We start from the raw sequence: 23,421 nt of genomic DNA, 5'->3' as shown, positions 1-23,421 counted from the left end.
TAAAAGCAAGGAACGAGCATACAATATAAGGCATACAAGCGCAAGTGCTTTCTGTTTACTAAGGACACATAGTATTATAATTCCTGTTTTTTGAAAAAGAAGAAACAGGGCTTGGTTAATCAAACAGTTCATAGTGGACTTATTTGCATTTTTACCAACTAGGGAGGACTTAGCCCCTCCCTTGCCAAAGAATCTGGGGTGGGACCTTTGCAGGTTTTCTTTTTAAACGTTATGCTCCAGGCAGCGGAGCAGAAAAGGTCTGGTAAGGCAGCTGGGATACAAGCAGCAGCAGAACATCTATTGCATTTCAAATGCTTTTGCTTTCCTGTAAGCCTCAGAGATTTAGTCAACTTTTCATCAGCATTTTTCTTCAGAAGACAGGATACACCTTTTCCTCTTTCTAAAAGAAGGAACTAATCTGCCTGCAATCAAAAGCAACTGCTTTCAGTATCACAGTTTTTGCTACTTTATTTGTGATACATTTAGCGCAAGAATTCTTCACCAGAATTATCCACTTTCCTTGATGATGAAGAAAAGCTTGTAAGTAGCTACCCTGAGACTCTGCATGTATGTTTTGGTATGTTAAAAAGACAAGGAATGTAAATTTATGTTAGCAAATTTGTTGTATAGCTTTCTAAAAGGCTTCACAGCCGGGGCTGATTTGTGCAGTGGTTATGTTGCCTCTCTGTAGTTTGTTCTTGCAATATATATGAACAGACCTGTGCCATAAACCCTTCCTGTCATATGACAGCTGATATGTGAAACTCTGATGCAACAAGCAAGGTACTCATAAAGCAGAAATCTTTTCAATCTTAGCTGAATGACCAAGGCTTTCCCTATGTTTGTTTTTTCTCCGTGTTATCGGAGGAGGAAGAGAAGCTCGTTACCAGAACAATTATTAAATGCCATTTCTGACTGAGCTGTGATAAGACAATTGAAATGTGCACCTTTATCATGCTGGGATCTTCATCTTGGCAAAACCATGTGAGCATCTTGGGACTTTCATGCCTAGATATCAGAATGCCTGAGATTTACTACATGATTACAACTATTCACTAGCTTCTCAGCATCGACACCATGCATTTAAGGCATACAAATGTCACACCAAATACCACACTCATATAACAGTCACACCTTCCCCCAGAGAAGTCAGGGAAATCGCAGCTCTCTGAAGAACTCTCTGTGCACTTGACAAACTACATTTTACAGGATTATTTGAGGAAAGTTGTGACTGTTTAAAGTGGTATAATGATGCTTTAAATGTATAGTGTCAATGCGACCCATATTGTTATGACTTCTGCCCAACCAATCTTAATGGCTTATTTATGCTTTAAAGCTCTGTGTCTGAGCACTTTTCTTTTTTCTTGCTGACTTTCTTTTTTGCTCTGGAGCCTTCCCCAAGAAAACCCACTCTTTACTGCTGAATCAGAGCAAACAGCAATCCGTGGAAGACCCAAATTTCCATTTGGTGTGCTTCTGCTTTAAAGACTGTGCTTTTCTGGGGAAAGCGCCATGGGGGGGGGAGAGCGCCTAGACACAGAGCTTTAAAGTGCAAACCTGTGTCTGGAAAGCACAGGGCAAAGGGTAAGTATGAATAAGCCCTTATATTAAGCACCTTACTGGTCCATAGTCGAGAATGATCATGGGAACCCAGAAAGCTGTCATGATATAGACTTAAGATTATTGGTCCCAAGCACCACCTGGAAATGCAAGGGATTGAACCTGCAAAGCTGTGACACTAGGTGTCTCCAAGGAAAGGCAAGAAGTGAAGGAGCTGCACATACTTGTCAATGGATGTTTCATCAGTGAGTCTTATTAATTAGGACATGGTTTCCTGGGAGTTGGGGATCTTGGTGTGTTTGGATGTGGTACCCATGGCACTTGGCTGGAGCTATTCCCATATTGATCTTTCTCCAGATCTAATGTGGACCAGCAGATCTGTTGCATAGCAGGACTGCCTTTTTGTACCTACATCTGCTCTATTTGTGGATCCACAAATGAGGCAACTGGAACAAAGCCAGTGTAAGTCTCTCTCACCCAAAGGAAACCAGGCCAGTTAGAATTGGCCCAGAACTTTCCATTGACGGAGGAAGTGAGAAGCACATAACCATCTTTTTCTCTGCATGTACCAATTGCACTAGAGTGATAATTCCCAGTGGTACTTGCTTAGCAAGCAGACTGCCATTCTTCATTTTTTTTGCTTCACATGAGACTTACCAGAGTTGCTCATAAATAGCAAGGGCATCTGTTGTTTTTCTAATAGTGTTGCATCAAATAATCTCACTCAGCTGATGGTAAGGCTTATGCTGTCACCTCACTATCACCCCTAAATTTGCTCTGGAGGGTTCTCTAGTCCTTCTGGGCCAAATTTAGGGAGGGGTTCAAGGGACTGTGGAGGTAAATCACTGAAAACAATTTCCCAGAATTCTCAGTGAGGAGGGAGTGGTTGTTAAACCACTCTGCAAACTGTAGCTCTGTGAGGGGAACAGGTGTCTCCTAACAACTCTTACCACCTTTAAGAAGCCACAGCTCCCAGAATTCCTTGGGGAACTGACGACTGCTTAAAGTGGTATGATACTGCTTTAAATGTAGAGCGTGAATGTCGTTTGTACAGGCTGCCCTGTGTCTTCCTTCTGTATGGAGGAGGTGATACAGTTTTGCCTACATAAGCAACAACACTTGGAGAATTGGGTTGTTGTCATTATTTTTAATGATTTTAATACTGGTTGTTTAAAATATAACATGAGGGGTGTGTGAAAGTAGCAATATTGGCTCCCATTACCAAGAAGAATATTCCATCAAGAAAAGATAATAATAATCCAACCATCCTAATTTAAATATATACAAGAATATAAGCTGTCCATAGGTCCAATATTAATAATTAAAATAAATCCATTCAAATTTAGAAAGAACAGTGCAATCCGACCTTGAAGTATAAGTCTCTTTGCAACCGCAATAGCTCGTCTGTGAGTTCCTACATCATAGGAATGTAGTTTAAAAGTGTGTGAACTTCTGTGGATATCAAAGATATTTCCAAAAGGAAGTTAATACAAAAAGCTGTTTCTGGCCAAAAGTGAGGCACCACAGGGCACTGCAACATCATATGTTGCAATGAGACATTATCATCATTACATCACCAGTGTCTATCTGAACCAACCCTTCCTGTAAAGACACTGCTGAGTTCAGTATACCCAAAACATCATTGTTGTGGTTGCTCCTTAAGCCCTTTGAGTATCCACTTTACAACATTCCAATAAATAATTATTATTTTTTAAAACCAGCAACTACAGGTTTAACTTTCTGCAATGTAGGGTTGCCATATTTCAAAAAGTGAAAATCTGGTCAGAAAAGTTGTTGAGCTGTTTTTGCAAAATCGCAAAGAAACTGGACATTTTAAAGCTATTTTTGAGGAAAACGCAGGGGGAGGAGAGATACTGCCGACATTGGTTGCCATATGTCTGGATTTTCCCAGGCATTTGGCTGATTTCTGCCAGGAAACTACTTTCAACTGCAGTATTCCATGTATGTCCAGGAAATTCCGGACGTATGGCAACCCTATAATGATCCAATTATTCCCTCCACCAATGCAGCAGATTCTGAAGCTGACAGTCCATAAACAGGCACCAAAAGGTGCTGTCACTGAAGATATTACCATTCAGCTGTGGTTATAATAGTCCCTTTCTTCTTATATTCGTAGACCTTAGGAACATCAGAAATAGAAAAACAGAGGTGCTTGGAGAATTAAGTTGGAAATAGAAAAAAATGATGTCTCCTTTTAGCACTCCTGTAAACATTCTTAAAATAGCAAGGATGTGGAAGGAGATGTGCAGAGGTATCTTTTGTAACACCTGGAGGCTGATTTGTTAGGGCAAATAGGCCCATCAATCTCAGTCTGTCCTTAGCCAGCCTCCACCTGTCCGCTGTTCTTACATTCACTCCAGGGGGTGGTACTGAATGTCAACTTCCTCCTCCTAAGTTTCAGTATTCCTGTTTTTGAGCTCAGTAGGACAAAGGCAAAACAAGAGTTAGTTGCCTCTATTTTTCATTAGCACTGTCTCCAGCTACTGATGGCATCTCTGCTTTCTGCACTACCAGGGCTCAACCACACTTTCGCTTGTCCCATTCCTAGAAAGCACAGGTCCAATAAATTTTCCACTTGCCCTGCATCTTTTCCAGGGGAAACCCACCCTTTAGCCCTAAATTTGAGAAAACTCAAATTGCCATTTGCTCTGATTGAGCGCTAAAGAGCAGTTTTCCCTGGGGGAAACCAGCAGGATAGGTGGAAGTGTGGATAAGCCCCCCATCTCTATGGGTCCCAGCCACCACTGCCTTTGTTTGGTGGGGATGTGCATGCTTTTTGCATTAAAAGAGCTTTGAAGGGAAGAAGGATCTGGGTAAATAGCTTGCCATCACAGCACAGTGCCTCTCCCAACTGCGGCTCCTGTGCCTGCCCTTGTGAGAGGAGGGGGCCGCTGGCAGGACCAGCAGCAAGAAAGGGCTCCATTCAGGCCACTCATCTCTCCACCGCTGCTGCCCACCTCACTCAAGTATAAGCTGAGGGGGGCTTTTTCAGCATAAAAAAATTGCTGAAAAAGTCAGCTTATATTCAAGTATATACGGTAAGTTAATACGTGCAGTTAGACACCACCCTTCTAACACTCAAAATGAATATTATTCCCAGATTCATTTGTATCCTGAGAGGACTATAAAAACTGGGTTTTTATATCTGGATCATATTCAAAAGAAATAAATCCCTTGTTTAGGAAATGCCTTTGGGGCTCAGCAACACCAAGAATATCCTTGCAGAAAATGAAGCTACAAATTAAAGAAGACGGTTTTGAAATCCCAAATTTGGAATTATATTGCTATGCTTACCTACTGTCAAGTACTAAATTTAGGAATCCCACTGTTGGCCCTAATTTTCCAATGTGGGCAACCCACAGCGCCACCCGCGTCCCAATATGGAATATATTAGCTAATAAAAACAAATTTGATCCATTTTCACATGCTAAACTTACTCTGTGGTGAAACCCCACACTAAGCATTGCAAAAAAGATGGTTATATGGAAAAATTGGAGGAAAGCAGGTGTATTGGCATTGCACCAACTGATAGATGGGGAAGATGGAATTTTATACTTTTGCTATTTTAAGACAAAAATGTTGTCTATCAGATGCAGCCCAATGGCAATATCTTCAATTACAACATCTATTACAACAAGTGTGTTTCAGCCGTTCGAAAGCATGTCAAAGTGCAAGTAGATAATTAGGTACCGCTCCGGCGGGAAGGTAAACGGCGTTTCCGTGCGCTTCTCTGGTTCACGAGAAGCAGCTTAGTCATGCTGGCCACATGACCTGGAAGCTGTACGCCGGCTCCCTCGGCCAGTAAAGCGAGATGAGCGCTGCAACCCTAGAGTCGGCCACGACTGGACTTTAGGGTCAGGGGTCCCTTTACCTTTACCTTAAGTTCAATATACAGACTGTAAAAGATGATTGGAACTTTCATTATTAACCAGATAGTGGGAAAATGTATTAGCTTCAATGCCTAAGGTGTAATTAGTTTTAAAATTAGGACTAATGCAATAGAAAATAATATTTAGAGTTTATTGGACTCCTTTATGGTTGTATAAAAAAGGGTTAGCTAAGATTGGAGATGTGGCAAGGACAATGCCTCTCTGAAACACATGTTCGTACAGTGTTCTTTACTTAACAAGTTTTGAGAGAAAGTTCTGCACTGGGTAACTATGACTGTGCAGAAAAAGTTAAATCTTTCAGCAGAGAATCTTTTATTGAACTATACACCTGCAGTATGGAAATTATCAACAGGACAATGGAAATGGATTTCCTGTGCCCTAATGATGGCCAAGATATTGATATTGAGGAACTGGAAAAAGAAAGATATGATACTCCTTCAATGAATGGATTGATATGACATCACTGGTAATTTATGAACGGATTGCTTATCGGTGCAGACTCTGTATGGATAAATACGGTAACATCTGGAATAAATTTATACAAAATGTAGTAGGCTATTAGCATTTACATAAGCACTAGGACAATAACACTATACCAATTTATTCAAAAATGCATGGGAATGTTGTATATTGCTCGCTTTTTTGTATATTTTCACTTTTATATGTATCTTTGTTGTTCACTTTTCCTCCTTCTTTTTCTGTATCACTTTATTTCTTTTAATGGAAATCACCTTAAAAAATTATAAATTTTAAAAGCATCCTTCAAACACTGTGGGATCCATTGGCTGAAATCTCCACAGTGTGAGAGGTTTCACTTAATCTGGAAAATGCAGTTAGTGCACAACGCTGCGCCACGGTTGCTGACAGAAGTAAGAACCTTTCGGCATATAACACCTCTGCTTGGAGATCTGCACTGGTTCCCGATTCATTTCAAGACCACATTCAAGGTGTTGCTGTTGGTATAACAAAGCCCTTCATGCGTACTTGCAGCATTGCCTTGGCCCATATGTGCCCACTCGACCCCTTTGATCTGCAAAACTAGCCCTGATACAGGTGCCACTCATTCTGCAGTTGTAAGAAATTGGTCTTTTAGTGTGGCAGGTCACACTGCCTGCCTGTAGATGTGAGGCAGGAGCCTTCACTGCACTCTTTTCTGTGCCTGCTTTAAACATTTTGCTTATGCAAGCCTATTCACCCAGGCAGATGTTGACGTGCTTTAGCTTTCTTGCTGCTAATTTTATTTATCTCTCTTTATCTTTAATTTATTTTTGTTGCTTTTCATGTTGACAGTTTTAATACTTCCTGTAAAGCGCTTAGCAGTTTTACTGCAATCAAGTGGTGTAGCAATTTTGTTAAATAAATAACCATATATATAATTTGGCTAAATATTGTTGTGGAGCAGAGTCCTGGTTTCTCTGTTTCTCTCTCTCTCTCTTCTATATAGGTAGACAAGAGACATGGTCAGAGTTCAAGGAGACATCCCAGCCAAGGAAGGTGCAGAGCAGGGATGGTGAGGGGTGTGGCTTAGGGAGATGGGTTGTGCTTAGGGAGGGAATGCCACCGAGGGCTAGATAGAGTAGCTTGAGGGTCCACATTTGGTCCCTGTGCCTGACGTTCTCCACCCTTGCAAGAGGTGGATAGGATTAGGAAAGATAAGTGTGTGCAAAGAATATGTGTGTGAGAGAGAGGAGAGGTTAGATGGTGAACAGGACTTCTTTTAGTACTAAGAAGTAGTTATTTCCAATACATGGTTGGTATGGCCAGGGGCAGATTGGGGGCTGTGCCAGTGGTGTCCATGCACCCAGTTCTGAGCCAAGGAGGCACTGTTTCAAACCCAGGTTAGTGAGGCATTGTGCTTTGGGAAGGAAGTGTGAGGCTCTGACAGAGTCCTAGAAACCTCCTTCCTCCTTCTCAAAGACTAGTTAGCACTTTCCCAGCTTTCGGAGGCAGGTGATAGGGCTCTAGGACCCTCCCAGAACCTTACATCTCCTTCCCAAAACACAGTGCCCCCTTACCTGGCATTGCACAGGGCACCATTTACTGAAGTCTGCTACTCGTAGAGCAGAGGGCCTGATCCACACATAGTGTGCTGAGCTACATCCCATTGGCACCCTGTTGGCTTCTATAGATATAAATTAGCATGTGGAGATTTTATGCAATTAGCATGTGGAGATTTTATGCAAAATTGTGTCATGAGTTTGTGCCCCAAGTACTTAGCTATGAGCTGTTCAGCACTGGAGCCAACTGCCTGTTTTGTACTGAAGTTCTCACCCTGGGCCAGCAGGGGGATACTGTAGATAGTTATGCAAATAAGGGATCGAAAGTGACATTCAGTGATTGGATAGTTTTAGAAAATTGTTACTGTTACATTGTACTGGAGCTCTATATAAGCAGGCTGACTGAACCCTTCAGTTCAGTTTTGTTCTGGCCTGTGAATAAAGAAGAGCTGTTTGAAGAATCGCTGTGTTGTCTGATAAGTTCACCCACAACTTAACACTGCCCCTGGGAGGTGTTGAGCCCTCCTTCACTGGAGGAATTTAAGGAGATGCTGGACCATCTGCCAGGGATGACATAGCTGCATTTTGAATTGCAGGTCCTACACTGAGCAAAGGGCTAGGGCTGGTTGATTTCCAAGATCCCTTTTGTGGAAATAGGGTTGCCATATTTTGAAGAGCAAAAAAGAGGGCACATCTGACAACTTCTACTTTTAACTATTGATAGCTGTGCCGACTCTCATTTTAAATACCCACGAAGAAAAGAGCATGTCCTGGAAAAAGAGGGCATATGGCAACCACTGTTTCCAGAACGTAGGTATTCATGCATCTGCCTCAGAGGCCATCACATGAATTCATTCATTCAGACAAGATTTAAGTGTGGGAAATGAAGCAACTAGCATAGGTCCAAACCTGATGACTTACAGGTTATTTACAACTCTCTAATTCTATATAGGCCACCCAGACAACAATGCACAGACCATGCCTCCATTTGTTGGGAAGTACTTTGAGAAACAGAATTGCTCTGCCTTTGAACAGCTGAATGTGAACTTCCTGAGTGGTGAAAATGACAACCATCTCAGGCACAAGTGCCTAGTGCCTATTGGGATTGGTAAAATGCCAAGAGTAGGCGGAGCTGGGGCCAATGACAGGCAGGCCCAACTAATCCTAGTGAATTGTCTCTGTCCATAAAGGCTGGCTACACAAAGACTACGGAGGAGGAAGCTGGCAGGCAGTACTGGACTGGTTGTAGATAAGGCAAGCAGGTGGAGCTTGCTGAGGACTAACTGAGGTGTCCCATTCACCCTAATGGATCAGCCTCTACTGCCAAGTAGTGGCTCTTCAGGGTGACTTGCATAGAAGAAGAGACAAGTTTTTAGTCCATTTATCAGCTCTGGCTGCATAAATGTTCCTACTCTCCCACTTCTAAAATTTCTTCCACGTCATATCCCTCTTCTCCTCTCAGAAAGCCTGTTAACCTTCACATGGCCTGTCCTGCTTGCAAATTTATAGGCTGATTGGGAAGAGGTTTCAGAGAGTGCTCAAGTTCTGTGGAATCTCAGGGGCAAAGGGCACATAGCCTACTGAGAGGATGCTTGAAAAGCCTCTGATATATGATTCAGCTTCTATGTTTGTTGGATTGAAGCCACCAAAGACATAAACAGCAACTGAATTTCACATCATAGGCATGGACAGTTATAGACACGGGAGGAGGCTACGCATGTTTCTGGGCATGCTTTCCCACTGAAAGGATTTACAGTTGTTGCAAGTTATTTTCTCAAGTAAACATTTTCAAGAACAGCTCCAGGGACATTTCCCTCCCTCTGTCATTTTGGCCAGAACTTTGCATACCTTGAGCCACAGAACCACTCTCCTAACATGGGCATCACTGCAGCTTACCTGGATGGGGCTTAAGTGGGACAGAATGGGGCAATCTCAAATAATGCAGCTGATCCAGTAGGAGCACTGGATTCTATACACCAGTGCATCCACACTGGACCCAATTTCTCACCTGTCTGTCACCTCTCTCCCACTCCCCAGCTCAGTCCAATCTAATATTTATATTAGAAGTCACTTTGACCACCCATAAAGATGGTTCTTTTTATTGTTCTGCTCTTAGTTATAATTCTTCTCCTTCATTTCTATTCTTTGTATAAATCACCAAATACTTTATTATTAACCACTGGTATGAAAATTGTTTTAGCTTCATTGTAAAAGATATTTATTATACTCTGCTTCAAAGTGAAGAACACAGTGGGCTTATATCAGAGTTTAAAACTAAGTTACAAAAATAAAATCAGGCTGCAGATAACAACAATAATAATGACCAGATGATAACATGTGGAAATTAACTAGCAGAAATAAATTATGATATGGTAAAATGCTCCACTTAGTGAGTGGAGCCAGGAAGGTTTTTAAAACTACCAGGAAATGTTTTGTAGTTTTCCCCGTCTATATAAGTTCCTGATAAAATCTAGGGTGGTTTATGCAAATTTACTGAATCTCAGACTTAATTTGAGTCATATCTTGTCACAGTTCAGACCTGTATCATTTTAACAGCCCCAGGACTCGGCTGGGGGTGGTGGCATCTGTCCTACTTTACATAAGAACATTTGTTGTTGTTGTTTAGTCGTTTAGTCGTGTCCTACTCTTCGTGACCCCATGGACCAGAGCACGCCAGGCACTCCTGTCTTCCAGTGCCTCCCGCAGTTTGGTCAAACTCATGCTGGTAGCTTCGAGAACACTATCCAACCATCTCGTCCTCTGTCATCCCCTTCTCCTTGTGCCCTCCATCTTTCCCAACATCAGGGTCTTTTCCAGGGAGTCTTCTCTTCTCATGAGGTAGCCAAAGTATTGGAGCCTCAGCTTCAGGATCTGTTCTTCCAGTGAGCACTCAGGGCTGATTTCCTAAGAATGGATTGGTTTGATCTTCTTGCAGTCCATGGGACTCTCAAGAGTCTCATCCAGCACCATAATTCAAAAGCATCAATTCTTCGGCGATCACCCTTCTTTATGGTCTAGCTCTCACTTCCATACATCAATACTGGGAAAACCATAGCTTTTACTATACGGACCTTTGTTGGCAAGGTGATGTCTCTACTTTTCAAGATGCTGTCTAGGTTTGTCATTGCATGTAAGAACATAGGAAGCTGCTATAGACCATTTTAGACTTTGGGTCCATCTAGCTTAGTATTCTCTACACTGGCAGAAGCTGTCCAGGATTTTAGGCAGGGTTCACTCCTGGCCCTACCTGGAGATGTCAGGGATTAAACGGGGGGGGGGGGGTCTTCTGCATGCAAAGCAGGTGCTCTACCACTGAGCTATGCTCCTTTCCCCTACTTCAGAGACAGCAATACTCTGGAATGGCTGTCCAGGTCCAAATATAAAGAACCCTAAATAATGAGAACAGAAGCCTTGAAGTTGCCCATCACCTGAACAGCAGACCGAGTAGGCACACAGCTCACCTGGCTACAGCCTTCCTCAGCCTAACTAGGGTATGATACAATCCCATTGAGCCTCTGAGTGACCCCCTCCCCAGTCATCACTCAAGATTTCTAGGACTGGGCGGGAGATCTTTCAGACCAAATGATATTCTAGCAGGGGAATGACTAGGTTCCAGCACCACTCCTTTTCAAAGTAATGCTCTGGGTATCCTCCAAGAAATGCATAACTACAAGCAGAAACAGGAATTCCGGCGAGGAATTCCCTGGTTGCATTGTGGTCAGAGCAATTGTTTCCTCTCTTCTCTCTTTCAAAAAGGCAGATTTTTGTTTTACTTTGGGTACACACTCTGAAATTTTGCAACAAGGCCTCTCCAGACATCCTTTTTTTTTTTAAACTGCACACTCATGATGATTTCTGTCCGTGATGCTCTTGGGCTGGCCACATGCAACTCTGCTTTCAATACTGTTTGTGCCTGCAAAGGTTTTGGGTTATTCACACTGCCTCATTTCCAGCCAATGAATATCATATAACTTCCTGCAGAAATCCCATAACTTTTTATATCACAAATGAGATGGTCCATCCTGTTTAGCCGCCTGAGGCAAAACAGGAAGGAGCTGCCTTGCTTCTGCTGAAGCCTCACGTACTGGGTTGTGCAGTGGTGGCTTCTGGTGAGGTCTCATGAGATTTCCACAAGACCTTGCCAAAAGCTGCTGCCAAGCAACCCCAGCTGCTGCAAGGGCGGGGTGTGCCCACGGAATCCTGCCCCCCAAGGTGACTGCTTCAGTCCCCCTCACAGGCCACAAACATTCTGATTTATTTCTGATCTGCTCTGGTTGTGCTATAGCCTCTCCAGACTGTAATCATAGAATTGTGAAGTTGGAAGGGATCCTGAGGATCTTCTAGTCCAATGCAGGAATACGCCGCTGCCCATACAGGGATCAAACCTGCAACCTTGGCATTATGAGCACCACGCTCTAACCAACTGAGCTATCAGGAGTAGCATTGGGGAAGCATCACAGAACAAACTAAAGCAGAATAAATCCACTACCACTGCACTATCATTATGTCAAGAACATGATGCAATAAAACACCAGTCTGGAAGGGCCCAAAGTGGTGGTGCAGAGTAATTGTACCTCTGTGATGTGTGACCATTCTAGGACTGGTGGAGGCAATGCATCTCAGATGATGCTACCTCTTTCCCTCTGTCAAAACCTAGTTCTCCCTTTGAGAATGTGTGTTGTGTTGAGAACACAGAATCAGAATGCCCAGCTGCCTTCCCTTCATGGGCAGCAATTCTTCCCACACCTACCTGGGGGGGAAATCCCATTGAACTTGATAGGACATACTTCTGAGTAAGCCTGTACTCACCATTTTCATTTCCCCAAGTAGCATAACAATTAGAAATAAATATCTTGGGTCGTGTCTAAGTAGATGCGCCACTACTTCTAATGACAGCTTGTGGTTTTGGTTTGGCTTCTGCCTGTGCAAGCCTTCATCTGATTTCTTTGAAATGGTGCATAAAGTCTGGAGTAAGGGAGTGTTATTGGCAGTGCCTTATTTCTATGAAAAATGGTGTCGCTACACACCGTGCCACCCATCTCCCCCATCCCGTCGCTGTTTGCTTGTACTCCCTCTGCCACTATCCCTCCACCACTGCTTGTCCACCTCCTCCCTCCCTTCCCCCTGCTTCGACCACTACCGCTGCTTCCCAGAGCTGATTTGGTGTGACCCTTTTACAATCACCAAAACACCTTCCAAGAATGTGCCTGGCGATTGTAAAAAGGTCGTGCCAAAGCACCTCTGCTCCCTTTCTGTGATGTTTTCAGATCACTTCCAGGTTCACTGTGATGTGCACGTTTGCACACATATCAGATGCACCTCAAATGGCTTCTGCATGTATCAGTAACTCTCAGTAATAAGAGGGTCAATGGTCTCAGGTTGCACAGTCTAAAAGTCTCAACATAAAAGAAATGGAAATTGGGAGGGAGGAGGAAAAATGAATATTCAAGGAACCAGCTCTTAGTCACCAAATTCTTACAAGTGTTCTGTCTGGCAAAGGGTGAGGGAGCAAGCTCTTTGGTGCTGGCGCTTCTTTGGCCAATAGCTGGGCCCAGGCTGATCTTCCCTTTGCTGTGATATTCTTCCTGGGAGGCAGGGGCTTTAATTTCCCAGTGGACTTTCGCCCCTGGATGACGGCACAGGCCAGTGTGTTTTGATTTTCAGCTCTGCAATCGCAATTGGTGCACATGGATAACAGGTTTCCAATAAAGCCTTAAACATCTTTATGCAGAAGTGAGTCCTGCTATTTTCAATGCGGCTTACTCCCCCACTCCCAGTAAACTGTGTGGTGGAAAAATCTGTGCACAAGGCAAAATCAGACACTGTTTTATCCGTTTTCCATTTTATCAGATTCCCAGTTTGGCAGTGCAGGAAAGCTAGCTGCTAGTATTAAAGCCTTCCCGACAGAGCCAGCCACTCACCGAAAAAGGATACAGTAAGTTCTTTTAATTGGTAAAGCAGTCCTCTCTTTAAGCAGGATCGCCCCCTTCTGGTATTCACATCATCTGCCATACCAACAGAAATAGTGAATAGGCAGATAACTGCGCAGGATACAAGGCTGAATGCATGAGCTTCTGTCCAGGGAATCTTCTGGGATAGGTGAATATGTAAGTTCTGGCCTCTGTCCATTTAAATTTCTCTCAATTTCTCATTTTTCCAGTCTCAAGTTCGGTTTGCTAGATTTCATTATGGAAACTCATGAGCATTTTAGCATGCATCTCTCCCCATATGCACATTTTTGTATGCAATTTTGTCTAATATACACCTTTTTGCAAATAATATTTTCCCTGATACAATGCATTTTTGAAAGTTAAGCAAAGTGTGTGTTGTTAATATACACTTTCCCCTATTTCTGTACATTTTGCGTTTAGAGATCTGCATTGCAAAATTGAGAAATGTGCAAATTCTGATGGATAGCTGTGCTTAACTTTGTGTATTTTTTAAAACTATTTCTTTAAGAAAATGTGAATTGTGTAAGTTTCCATTAAAATGTAAAAAATTCCCTTTCCCAACTTGTTGGACAATTGCTCAAACTCGCTTAGCAGATTTGCAACTCAGAACAGAACCAGTATTGGTATAATTCACTGGTCCAAAAGCAGGTTTCAAAGAGCAATTCAGCTCTGCCCTGTGACCATTCATGATCAATAAAATGCCTGAATTTTGCTCGATTAATTATTAAATTAATAATTAAATACGGACACCTTCACATATTACAGAAGCAATAGTTTGAAATGGAGGACTAAGCTTCATTTTGAATTAAATTTCTTCTCCACACATGGAAGAAAATGCTTCTTTTAAGGTGGAGCTCATATAAGGACATGTGCTCAAGTAATTAGAATTATTTTAATTTGCTGCATTTTCTTAAGTGCAACATTTAAACAAAGGGGGTAGCTTTTGAAACCACCAGATGTTTAATTGATTGATCGATCTGATTATTCAGCTTGTTGTTGAATAATGGTTTCACAATTCTCCCTAACTTCTTCACATCCAGAGGTCACTGAAATAATATCTCTGCCAGCTTGCTCAAATAACTGATGTCTCAGATCCGATTATTAATTTGCAGCTTACTAGTTCACTGGGAGCCCTGTAAAGCCATCTCTTTCAGCAGTTGCAAAAGTTGTATAAAAACACTACACTAATGCTGTTTCCCTTTCCTTTTCTCCCACTCCAACCCCACTGCAGGATCTGAGTTCAATTTGATGACTCGTGGCGAAAATATGCAGAGCAACGTGACGACATGCAGTGCCACCATTGATGAATTCCGGAGTCAAGTGTACACTACGACGTACTCTATAATCTCAGTGTTGGGCTTATTAGGAAACGGCTTTGTGCTGTGTGTCCTTATAAGAACATTCCAGGAGAAAACAGCCTTCCAGATATACATGCTCAACCTTGCTACTTCAGACCTGTTGTTTGTGTGCACACTGCCTCTGCGGGTGGTATACTATGTCCACAAGGGCGACTGGTTCTTTGGTGACTTCCTATGCCGGATCAGCTCCTACGCCATGTACGTCAACTTGTACTGCAGCATCATGTTCATGACGGCCATGAGCTTCTTCCGCTGCATTGCCATAGTTTTCCCCATGCAGAACCTCAGGTTTGTAACTCGGAAGAAAGCCGTGCTGGTATGCGGAGCCATTTGGATCTTCGTGACACTGACGAGCATGCCATTTCTGCTGAGCGGCTCATACCTGGACAGTTCGAGCAACAAGACTAAGTGCTTTGAGCCCCCGCCAGTAGATCAGATGTTGAAGCTGGTGGTCCTCCATTATATTGCATTATTTATTGGCTTCATCATTCCCTTCACCACCATCGCTGCCTGCTACACCATGATCATAAGAACCTTGCTGAAAAATTCCCTGCAAAAGAAAGAAGCAGCCCGCCGGAAAGCCATCTGGATGATTGTCATTGTTACCTTGACCTTCCTCTTGAGCTTCGCTCCCTATCATGTCCAACGCACGGTCCACATTCATTTCATGATGGAAGGGGGTTCACGTTGTGAGGATACCCTCTACATGCAGAAATCTGTGGTGATAACGCTTTCCCTGGCAGCTTTCAATTGCTGCTTCGACCCACTTCTCTATTTCTTCTCTGGAGGCAACTTTCGCAAAAGGCTTTCTACCTTCCGAAAGGGGTCGGCCTCCAGTGTGTTGCAGGCGCACAAGTTCAAGATGTCCTTAAAGAACTTTGAGGAGGAGCCAGCTAATGGGAAGGCACGAGAAGAGTTGGGCTTATAGCCTTTGCAGAAGCTACCAGAAAATCCTGGCAGGGTGGGAAGCCAAAAGACCTGGCACACTGCTATCTCTTAAGTTATGAACATGATGGTGCAAGGCAACCTGGAACTGGCATGACCTCTGGTGTCATTCAGATACCTCTGTAGCAGTCGTACCAATCTGAGGTGCATTATCCCATGTGTGTTGGTGGTTTAGCAGATGTGTGGGATGATTTGTCATATTTATTTGCCACATTTATGTCCCACCTTTTCTCCAAGCTCAAGGAAGTGTACGTGGTTCTCTCTCCTCCTCCTGTTATATCTACAGAGCAAACCTCCAAGGCATAGCTGTCAACTTTTCCCTTTTCTTGCGAGGAATCCTATTCAGAATAAGGGGTTGACAGCTATGCGAGTCCAAGGTAGATTAGGCTGAAAGATAGTGGCTGTCTCACAGTTGCCCAGTAATTTTGCATTGCAATCAATCAATCAATCTATCAATCAATCAATATATCCTGGACTGATTGTGTACAAGCATTTGTGTCCTTTACAGCTTGACTTGCAAACAAGTGGCCTTGTGGAGGCAATGCTAAAGAGTAAACAATGGCTAGATACTGCTTGTTCTAAGATAAAGGGACACTCAGCACTTTTGAAGCACACACATCCCACCCACTCCCCAAAAATCTAGTCACTGTAGTTTACCCCTCACTGAGTTACAGTTCCCAGTAACACTTAACCAACAAGATTCTCTCCTAATTAAGGGAAATGAATTAATTCTTAAGTGTTGCAAAGTCACTATCACATCCTAGAGATCTGATTCTCAGAAAGATCATAGCTATAATTGGGTGAAGAAGGGTGAAGGTTCTCTGGAGAATGGGAAAGGGAATAGGTATAGGAACCTAAGACCCCTGTTGGATAAGGCCAGTGGCCCATCTAGGCCAGCATCCTGTCCTCATTGTGGCCAACCAGATGCCTGAAAGAAGGACCTGAACACAACAGCAGTCTCCACCGCTTATGAGTCCTATGAACAGGCATTCAGGAACACACTGCCATCATGGTTAGTAGTCATTGATAGCCTTGTCCTCCATGAAATTCTCTAATCCTCTTCTGAAGCCATTGAGATTGGTGACCATCACTACCTTAAATATGTGCTGTGTGAAGAAGTACAGTGGTACCTCAGTTTACAAACTTAATCTGTTCCAGAAGTCCGTTCTTAAACTGAGGCGCACTTTCCCTAATGAGGCCTCCTGCCGCCGGTGCCCTTCCACTGTTCAGATTCTGTTCTTAGGCTGAGGTAAAGTTCTCAAACTGGGACACTATTTTAGGTTTTGCGGAGTTTGGAAACCAAATCGTTCTTAAACTGGACTGTTCTTAAACCGAGGTACCACTGTATTTTGTTTCAGAGGTGCCATCTTTTCAAGATGATTGAGGGGGTCCGATGTGATGCCCTGGCATCATGCATGTGACACCGCAAGGAGCCAGGGGGCAGAGCCAAATGCCCTCTGAACACTGAGGGGGCAAAAACAAAATAAACATGGGGGGGGGGCTGAAACTGCCTCAACCTCCAGGAACTGGTGCCTATGCTTTGTTAAGTTTGTCTTGAATTGCCAGCATCAGTGGATGTTCCCAAGTTCTAGAGTTAAGAGAGAAGGGTAAAAACCTTTCCCTATCCATTTCCTTTCCCTTTTCTACCTCCGGAGCATATATAGCAGAAAAGGGTTGTTTTAGATACACACACCAGTTTTAATCCCACCTCCCAGCGTACTTAGTATAAGATGTAAAGGACTTAAGTGAGGAACCTTTGGCCCTCCAGATGTTACTGAACAACAGCTCCCAACATCCCTGGCCATTGGCCATGCTTGCTGAGGCTGATGGGAGTTGTAGTTCAACAGCAGAGGGCTAAACATTCCCTACACCTGTCTTCGGTAGTCCAGTTTCCTCTTCTCACCTACACTATCTTTCCCCTCCCTTTCAACAGGCACTTTGACATTCCATTATATCCTGGAGGCCGACAGAGCTTTCTCAGGTCATCAGTTTGTTTGTTTTTAAAAATGTTCTTATTAAATTTTAATTTACAAATGTATATGCTTCTGCATATCTAGAATTTCCACCGAGTATGTAAGAACCGCTGTCTTATTTCTTGAGTTGGTGTCAATGAGACTGCTTGCCAAGAAACTGATTAAACTGACATACATTGTATATCAGGGCTGACCCACCCATCAGGCAAGGTGAGGTGACTGCAGATCCTGATTTCAATCTTTGCCCCTTCCTTGTTCCTGATATAGATTTCCCTGGTGGGGAGGGGTTTGCCATTTTGGGGGTCCATCACAGCTGCCAAAATGTCTTGGGCCAGCCCTGGCTGAAATGCATGCGCTATCTCCAAGCAGGTACCACAAAGTGAGCTCTGATACTGGTGCAGAACAGAAACCTGGGAGGGCATGTTTAGAGTTTTGAGCTAAGACCAAGGAGGCTCATGTTAGGAACATAGAATCACACTGAATCAGACCTCAGGTCCATCTAGTTAAGTATTGTCCCTCAAAGAACTCTGCAGGCTACTAGGGATTTACTACAGAGTAAACTACAGACTTTACTAGGGATTGTAAACTCTGTGAAGGGTGAACTAAAGTGCCCACAATTCTGTAATGGAATGTATGCACTTCAAATGTGCTTTAGTTATAGTGCGCCCTGGACCTGGTCTGAAACCCTGAAAAGCTGCTGCCAATCAGTGTTGATAATGCAAAGATAAATGAGCTATGTTTGAATCCTCTTCCCACACCCAAAGTTTAGTTGGCAAGGTTCTGCAGAATTTTCAGCATCCTTGTAAAATCTCAAGAGAGAGCAGGGGAGGAAAATGTCAGAGTGACCTAAATCTGAGTGAAGTGGGGCGGGGGCGGGGGGAGAGAAAGAGACAGAAGAGAAACAGCCGGTAGGGAAATGCACACATTCCTTCAGCACTCAGGAGGTTATGGTGGAGCGGCAGCAGAAAATACAGCTCTGCTGGTGGACCAAAGTAAACAGGATTGGAAACTCCAGCAAGACCATTGCGCAAACTTTCAAGACATTAATCACAGTGCCAGTGGGAAATGTAAACATTTGTCATGGTGGGAATTAATGCAGCTGGGGAGCTGATGAGTATGTGCCCTGAATTCCCAAAGAGGCAGGGAATTCAGAATTGCGTCAGGGCCAATGAGACCCTTAAGCCTACTTCCTAAATAGTGCTATGGCAAAAATGCAAAATAATATTTGGTATAAAGGCTCCAGGGAGATCAAGGCAGGGCTCATCCCCCTTCAACATGCCAGAGTCAATGCCTATCCAATCAAGCAATGTAGGAGTAATCTGTTCCTCATGGTGCCAAACTAGATAGATATACTAACTCTGTATCTTTATCCTTCAGGGCAGGGAAGGGGAGGTAGGACGAATTTGATTCAGTTCACATTTAAAAGCAAACCTACCTAATTAACACTTTCCAAGACAGAATGAGAAGTGAAACACTGCCATTTGCACTTCGAAATTTGCACTTATCTGAACTTTGCAATGCAGTTCTCCAAACAGTGTTGACAAAAATACATATATTAGATATATAAAAATGTATATGGCTGTGAAAATGTGTGCCGTAGTCCATATTGCATAGAAAATGTATTTAGCAGGAGAAATTTGTACAATAATGCTGGGGGGAATTAATTCCCCCTCCCCTTTTTTTATTAGAATGCAAATTGCTGCAGGACTGTAGATGTAACTGAATTTCAGACTGGAAAAAATGAAAAACTGAGAGAACAAAAATTGACAGAAATTTCTATCTCTAGCACAGGGTTTCATTTATTTATTTATTTTTCAAGAAAACCATGAATGATTGTTTTGGTGGCTCTGATCTGGATCAGAAAAGCTAGCTTTGGAGTTGAGACTTTAACTGTTCATTGTCCCAACTATGATTCCAATCTGAATCAACATCCCCATTTGCCACCAACTGGCACAAGGTGGGGATGGGCCTTCCATTGAACTGAATTGGAGTTTTGTTCCATATGCAAACTGCCGGCAGAGGGGAGCCCAATCCAAATTGTGGCTACAGTGAAGGGCAATGGGTTAAAGCTCTTCTAATGCTAAGAAAGGATTGTTCAGTCAGTAGAGCCTGTGATATCTGATCTCAGGATTGTGGTTTGAGCCCCACACTGGGCAAAAAATTCCTGCATTGCAGGAAATTGAACTAGATGCTCCTTGTGGTCTCTTCCAACTCTACAATTCTATGATTCTAACCCCCATTCTAGAGTTAAGGGCACTTAACTTTAAAGCATAGATAAACTAAACAATGGTTTAAAGGCAAATTCACTGGACACCTCCTGCAAAGAAATGAACAAGGAAACCTCAGCAAGGTAGCAATTGCACAAAGTATTAAATTTCAAAAGTGATTTTTCTAATTGCCAGTGTAGTTGTTACAAACTGTGGCTTATGTGGAGTGTATTGCCAAGAGTAACATGCATGTAAAATATATATCGTGTCAATTTTGTCTTTGTGCTGAATGTAAATATATGTATGCAGACCCTCCTTTTTTTGCTTCCCTTGAGGTGGGGCTTGTAAAATGAGCACGAATTACACGAGTGGCCAGGAAAATTCTGTAGTTTGTAGCTCTTTGTATTTCTCCAGTGAGGTCTGTGATGGCTAACTGCAAAAAAAGGTTAGAAGGAAAGACTGCAAAAATGGCTAGACCAGTTTACTTCCAGAAAAGGTAGCAGAAATATCAGGAGCTGCTGAGGCTAGGAGCAAGATCAAATGGATCTTTATTGGGGATGGGGCACTTCAGGCCTGGAGTGGTGGCCCTTCAGACCTCTATACTTGGTTCTTGGGGGTCTCCTCCAGCCACAACCCTCGCTGCTGACCTTGTTCCACATCCCCCTCAAGTGCCTTTGGCTGGCTGGAGTGTATCCTTGAATTGTGAAACTCTTTCCTGGATGGTAGATGGAGACACGTATGGGTGTGGGTGGGTGTGCACGCAGAAACCCTTGGCTTTTGTGTGGCAGGAAAGTAGCCAACAATACAAAAGTAAGTCACATCCATTGCTGTGCCCACTTTTGCCTCTAGTCCTTTATGCATGGCCCTGCCCACTACAGTCTCCAGAAGGTTGGTCCCAAAGGCAATGCAGCCCTTGGTCTGAGAAAGCTTCCTCACCTCTGAGATGCATAGAGATGGTGCTCTTGACCCATCACGAGATTTTGGCAGGAGGAACCTTGGCATTCCCTCCAGATTGACCCCTGTCAAGATCATCACCAAGGGAAGGTAAGTACGCTTGGCACTAAGGAGCTCAAGAGCAGCAGCTCGTGGCATGGTAGAGCTGCACCCCTCACCTGACCCCTTGCCAGTTGATTCACTGCAACTTACCAAGAAGGTGAAGTGGGAAGAAAAGGCAGAGGGAGGTTGGTGTGGTGCAAACACTGGCAGGAGTACCAGATGGGTTCTGCCAAAGCATTTGCACCATGCCCCTGCCCCTATTGGGAAGTCATATGAGCACACACACACACCCCGGCAATGCTGGGCATTACTGCTCATTAGGGAGCTGTTAGCTCAACAACGGTCCAGAAAAGACCAAGAAATGTATTTCATTATTGGCTGCTCCTCCTCTTTAATATGAAACTGCCTTATACCACACTGAACCATCTCATTCAGTATTGACTGGCAGTTGTTCTCCAGAGTTTCACAAAACCTGTAGTGAGCTATGGTCCTTTACAAATGGATCTACTTTGAACATACGAAGCTGACTTTTTTGTGTCAGACCAGTAATCCATCTAGGTCAGTGTTGCCGACACTAACCGGCAGCTGCTCTCCTGGGTTTCAGGCAGGAGCATTTCCCAACCCAGCTTGAAGATGTTGGGGATTGAGCCTTTTTCTACCTGATCATCAGCTGGATCGTTGTTTGCAGTGGGATCTTCTCCCTCCTCCCAAGGATACCTTGGGTGATAGAGCCTCCTGGCAACCAAATGGGCACTCCTACGCCAACTCTGGGCTTCCCACAAATTCTGCTGCTGCCCTCATTCTTGAGACTAGGCTGATGAAGAGGTGCAACTGGGCATCAAGTAGGACTCTTGGGCTGTGGGCAGGTGGGACATTGATGAGGCACTTCTGGCTGCCTTGGAACGATCACAAGTTCTTTCAGGTCCCCAGGTCATCAGTGAAAGCGCCTTTCATCCAAGCTCCACCCTCGTCCAAGTCTCACCTTTACCAAATTAGCCTTGAGGTCAACTGGGAAGGCCTAATTAGGCCTCTGGTCTAGAATGATTAGGATTTCCCCTCACTGTGGTGGTCCCACTCAATGCTGCTCCCTCCCCTTGATAGCAGCAGGGTGGGTGCAGCACCAGCTAAAAAGAAAAAGCTAATCACAACAATACAAACACAACACGTAGGCTAATAGTAGAGAATATATAACAGAATAATTGTAGGAGTAAGCCAATCAAAGTTCATATGTACAATATAACAGAGTGGTAGCGAGGACCGTCAAGCCGTGTGTTCAAAACAGATATCTAAGGGCAGATATCTCACAATAGTCTTTGAAAAGTTTCAACAGAAGACGTCTCAAACATTTCAGAAATAAAGTTTCTCTATAGACTTTGAAAAGTTTCAATGGAAGACGTCTCAAAAGCCTCAAAAGGACAGTGTCTCCAGAATGTTACTACTGTTTCATAATAATCTTCATCAGCTGGGAAAAAGATACAAGACATAAAACCGATGAAGCACCCTGGGCAGCTTGCAATATATATAAAAACAAAATAAAACATTAAACATTAAAAAAGCACCTTCCCTATACAGGATTGCCTTCTGCTGGCTCAGGGGTCGGATAATTTCATACCCTCCAACATTTCTCCAATGAAAATAGGGACATCCTAAGGAAAAGTGGGGCAATCTGGGATCAAATCAGAAACTGGGACGGCTTCTCAAAATCAGGGGTGTCCCTGAAAAATAGGGTCTGCCATCAGCAACTTGTCTGACAGTGCATCGATGCCAACCTGCATTACACTTCTGCCATATCCTAGAATAATAACATCCCTTCAATCCATGCCAACACCCTATCACTGGCACAACTTTATACCAGGATCTGGCAGGAGAAATTGCCCTGCCATTGATTTCAAGTTCACGAGGGGAAATCGTTTAAAATAACTATCCCCTGAGTCAATGGCTGCCTTGCCCTGCTCATGCAACCGCAAGAGAGCATGGAATGCAGACCACATTCACACTTCACCTTTGTGGCACTATAGTGCTACTTTAAACAGACATGGCTCCTCCCCCCCAAAAAAAAAAAAAATTATGGGAGCAGAGCTGGTTAAGGGTGCTGAGAGTTGTTAGGAGACGGCTATTCTCCTGAAAGAGTTTCCTGTGAAGAGGGATTGACTGATAAACCACTCTGAGAACTAGCTCTGTGAGAGGAATAGGGGCATCCTAAGAACTCTCCTCAGCACCCTTAACCAGCTACAACTCCTATAATTTTTTTGGGGGGGGGATGCCATGACAGTTTTAAGTAGATTCATAGCACTTTAACTGAGCACCGAATCACAGCTAAGAGTGGGCAGCTGTGACGGTTTTTATCTTTCTCAGTTTCTAATTTTCCCCATCTTAAGTTTATTTATCTACAGTTCTCTATCAGTCTGAAATTCTTTTAAGTCCTGATGAAAACGTGTCATCATTTTAGTGGAAACCTCTCCTAATAGGCACATTTTTCTCAAGCAGTTTCCTCTAACATGTTATCTGTTATTGTCACAAATG

The 23,421-nt window shown here is 43.4% G+C and overlaps 1 protein-coding gene across 3 annotated transcripts; it reads left to right on the top strand.

Annotated features, from left to right (window-relative positions):
• The first annotated feature begins 52 nt into the window (after positions 1–52).
• On the top strand, positions 53–20,286 carry CYSLTR1 (cysteinyl leukotriene receptor 1). Of its 3 annotated transcripts, XM_083423950.1 has the most exons (4): positions 63–540; positions 1,918–2,022; positions 13,319–13,403; positions 14,651–16,070. In XM_083423950.1, the coding sequence occupies exon 4, from the start codon at positions 14,668–14,670 to the stop codon at positions 15,703–15,705; it is 1,038 nt and encodes a 345-aa protein (XP_083280076.1). In that variant the 5' UTR covers positions 63–540; positions 1,918–2,022; positions 13,319–13,403; positions 14,651–14,667; the 3' UTR covers positions 15,706–16,070. The 3 variants fall into 3 exon arrangements, with proteins under 3 accessions (XP_083280077.1, XP_083280076.1, XP_083280075.1); XM_083423949.1 differs by lacking the exon at positions 1,918–2,022 and having other exon boundaries at positions 64–540; XM_083423951.1 differs by lacking the exons at positions 1,918–2,022; positions 13,319–13,403 and having other exon boundaries at positions 53–540; positions 14,651–20,286.
• Positions 20,287–23,421: the final 3,135 nt, after the last annotated feature.

Source organism: Podarcis tiliguerta, assembly GCF_965153285.1.
Source record: "Podarcis tiliguerta genome assembly, chromosome: Z".
NCBI lineage: Eukaryota > Metazoa > Chordata > Lepidosauria > Squamata > Lacertidae > Podarcis > Podarcis tiliguerta.
Note: the sequence above shows the minus strand (reverse complement) of the source record. Positions and strands in the feature narration are given on the sequence as shown.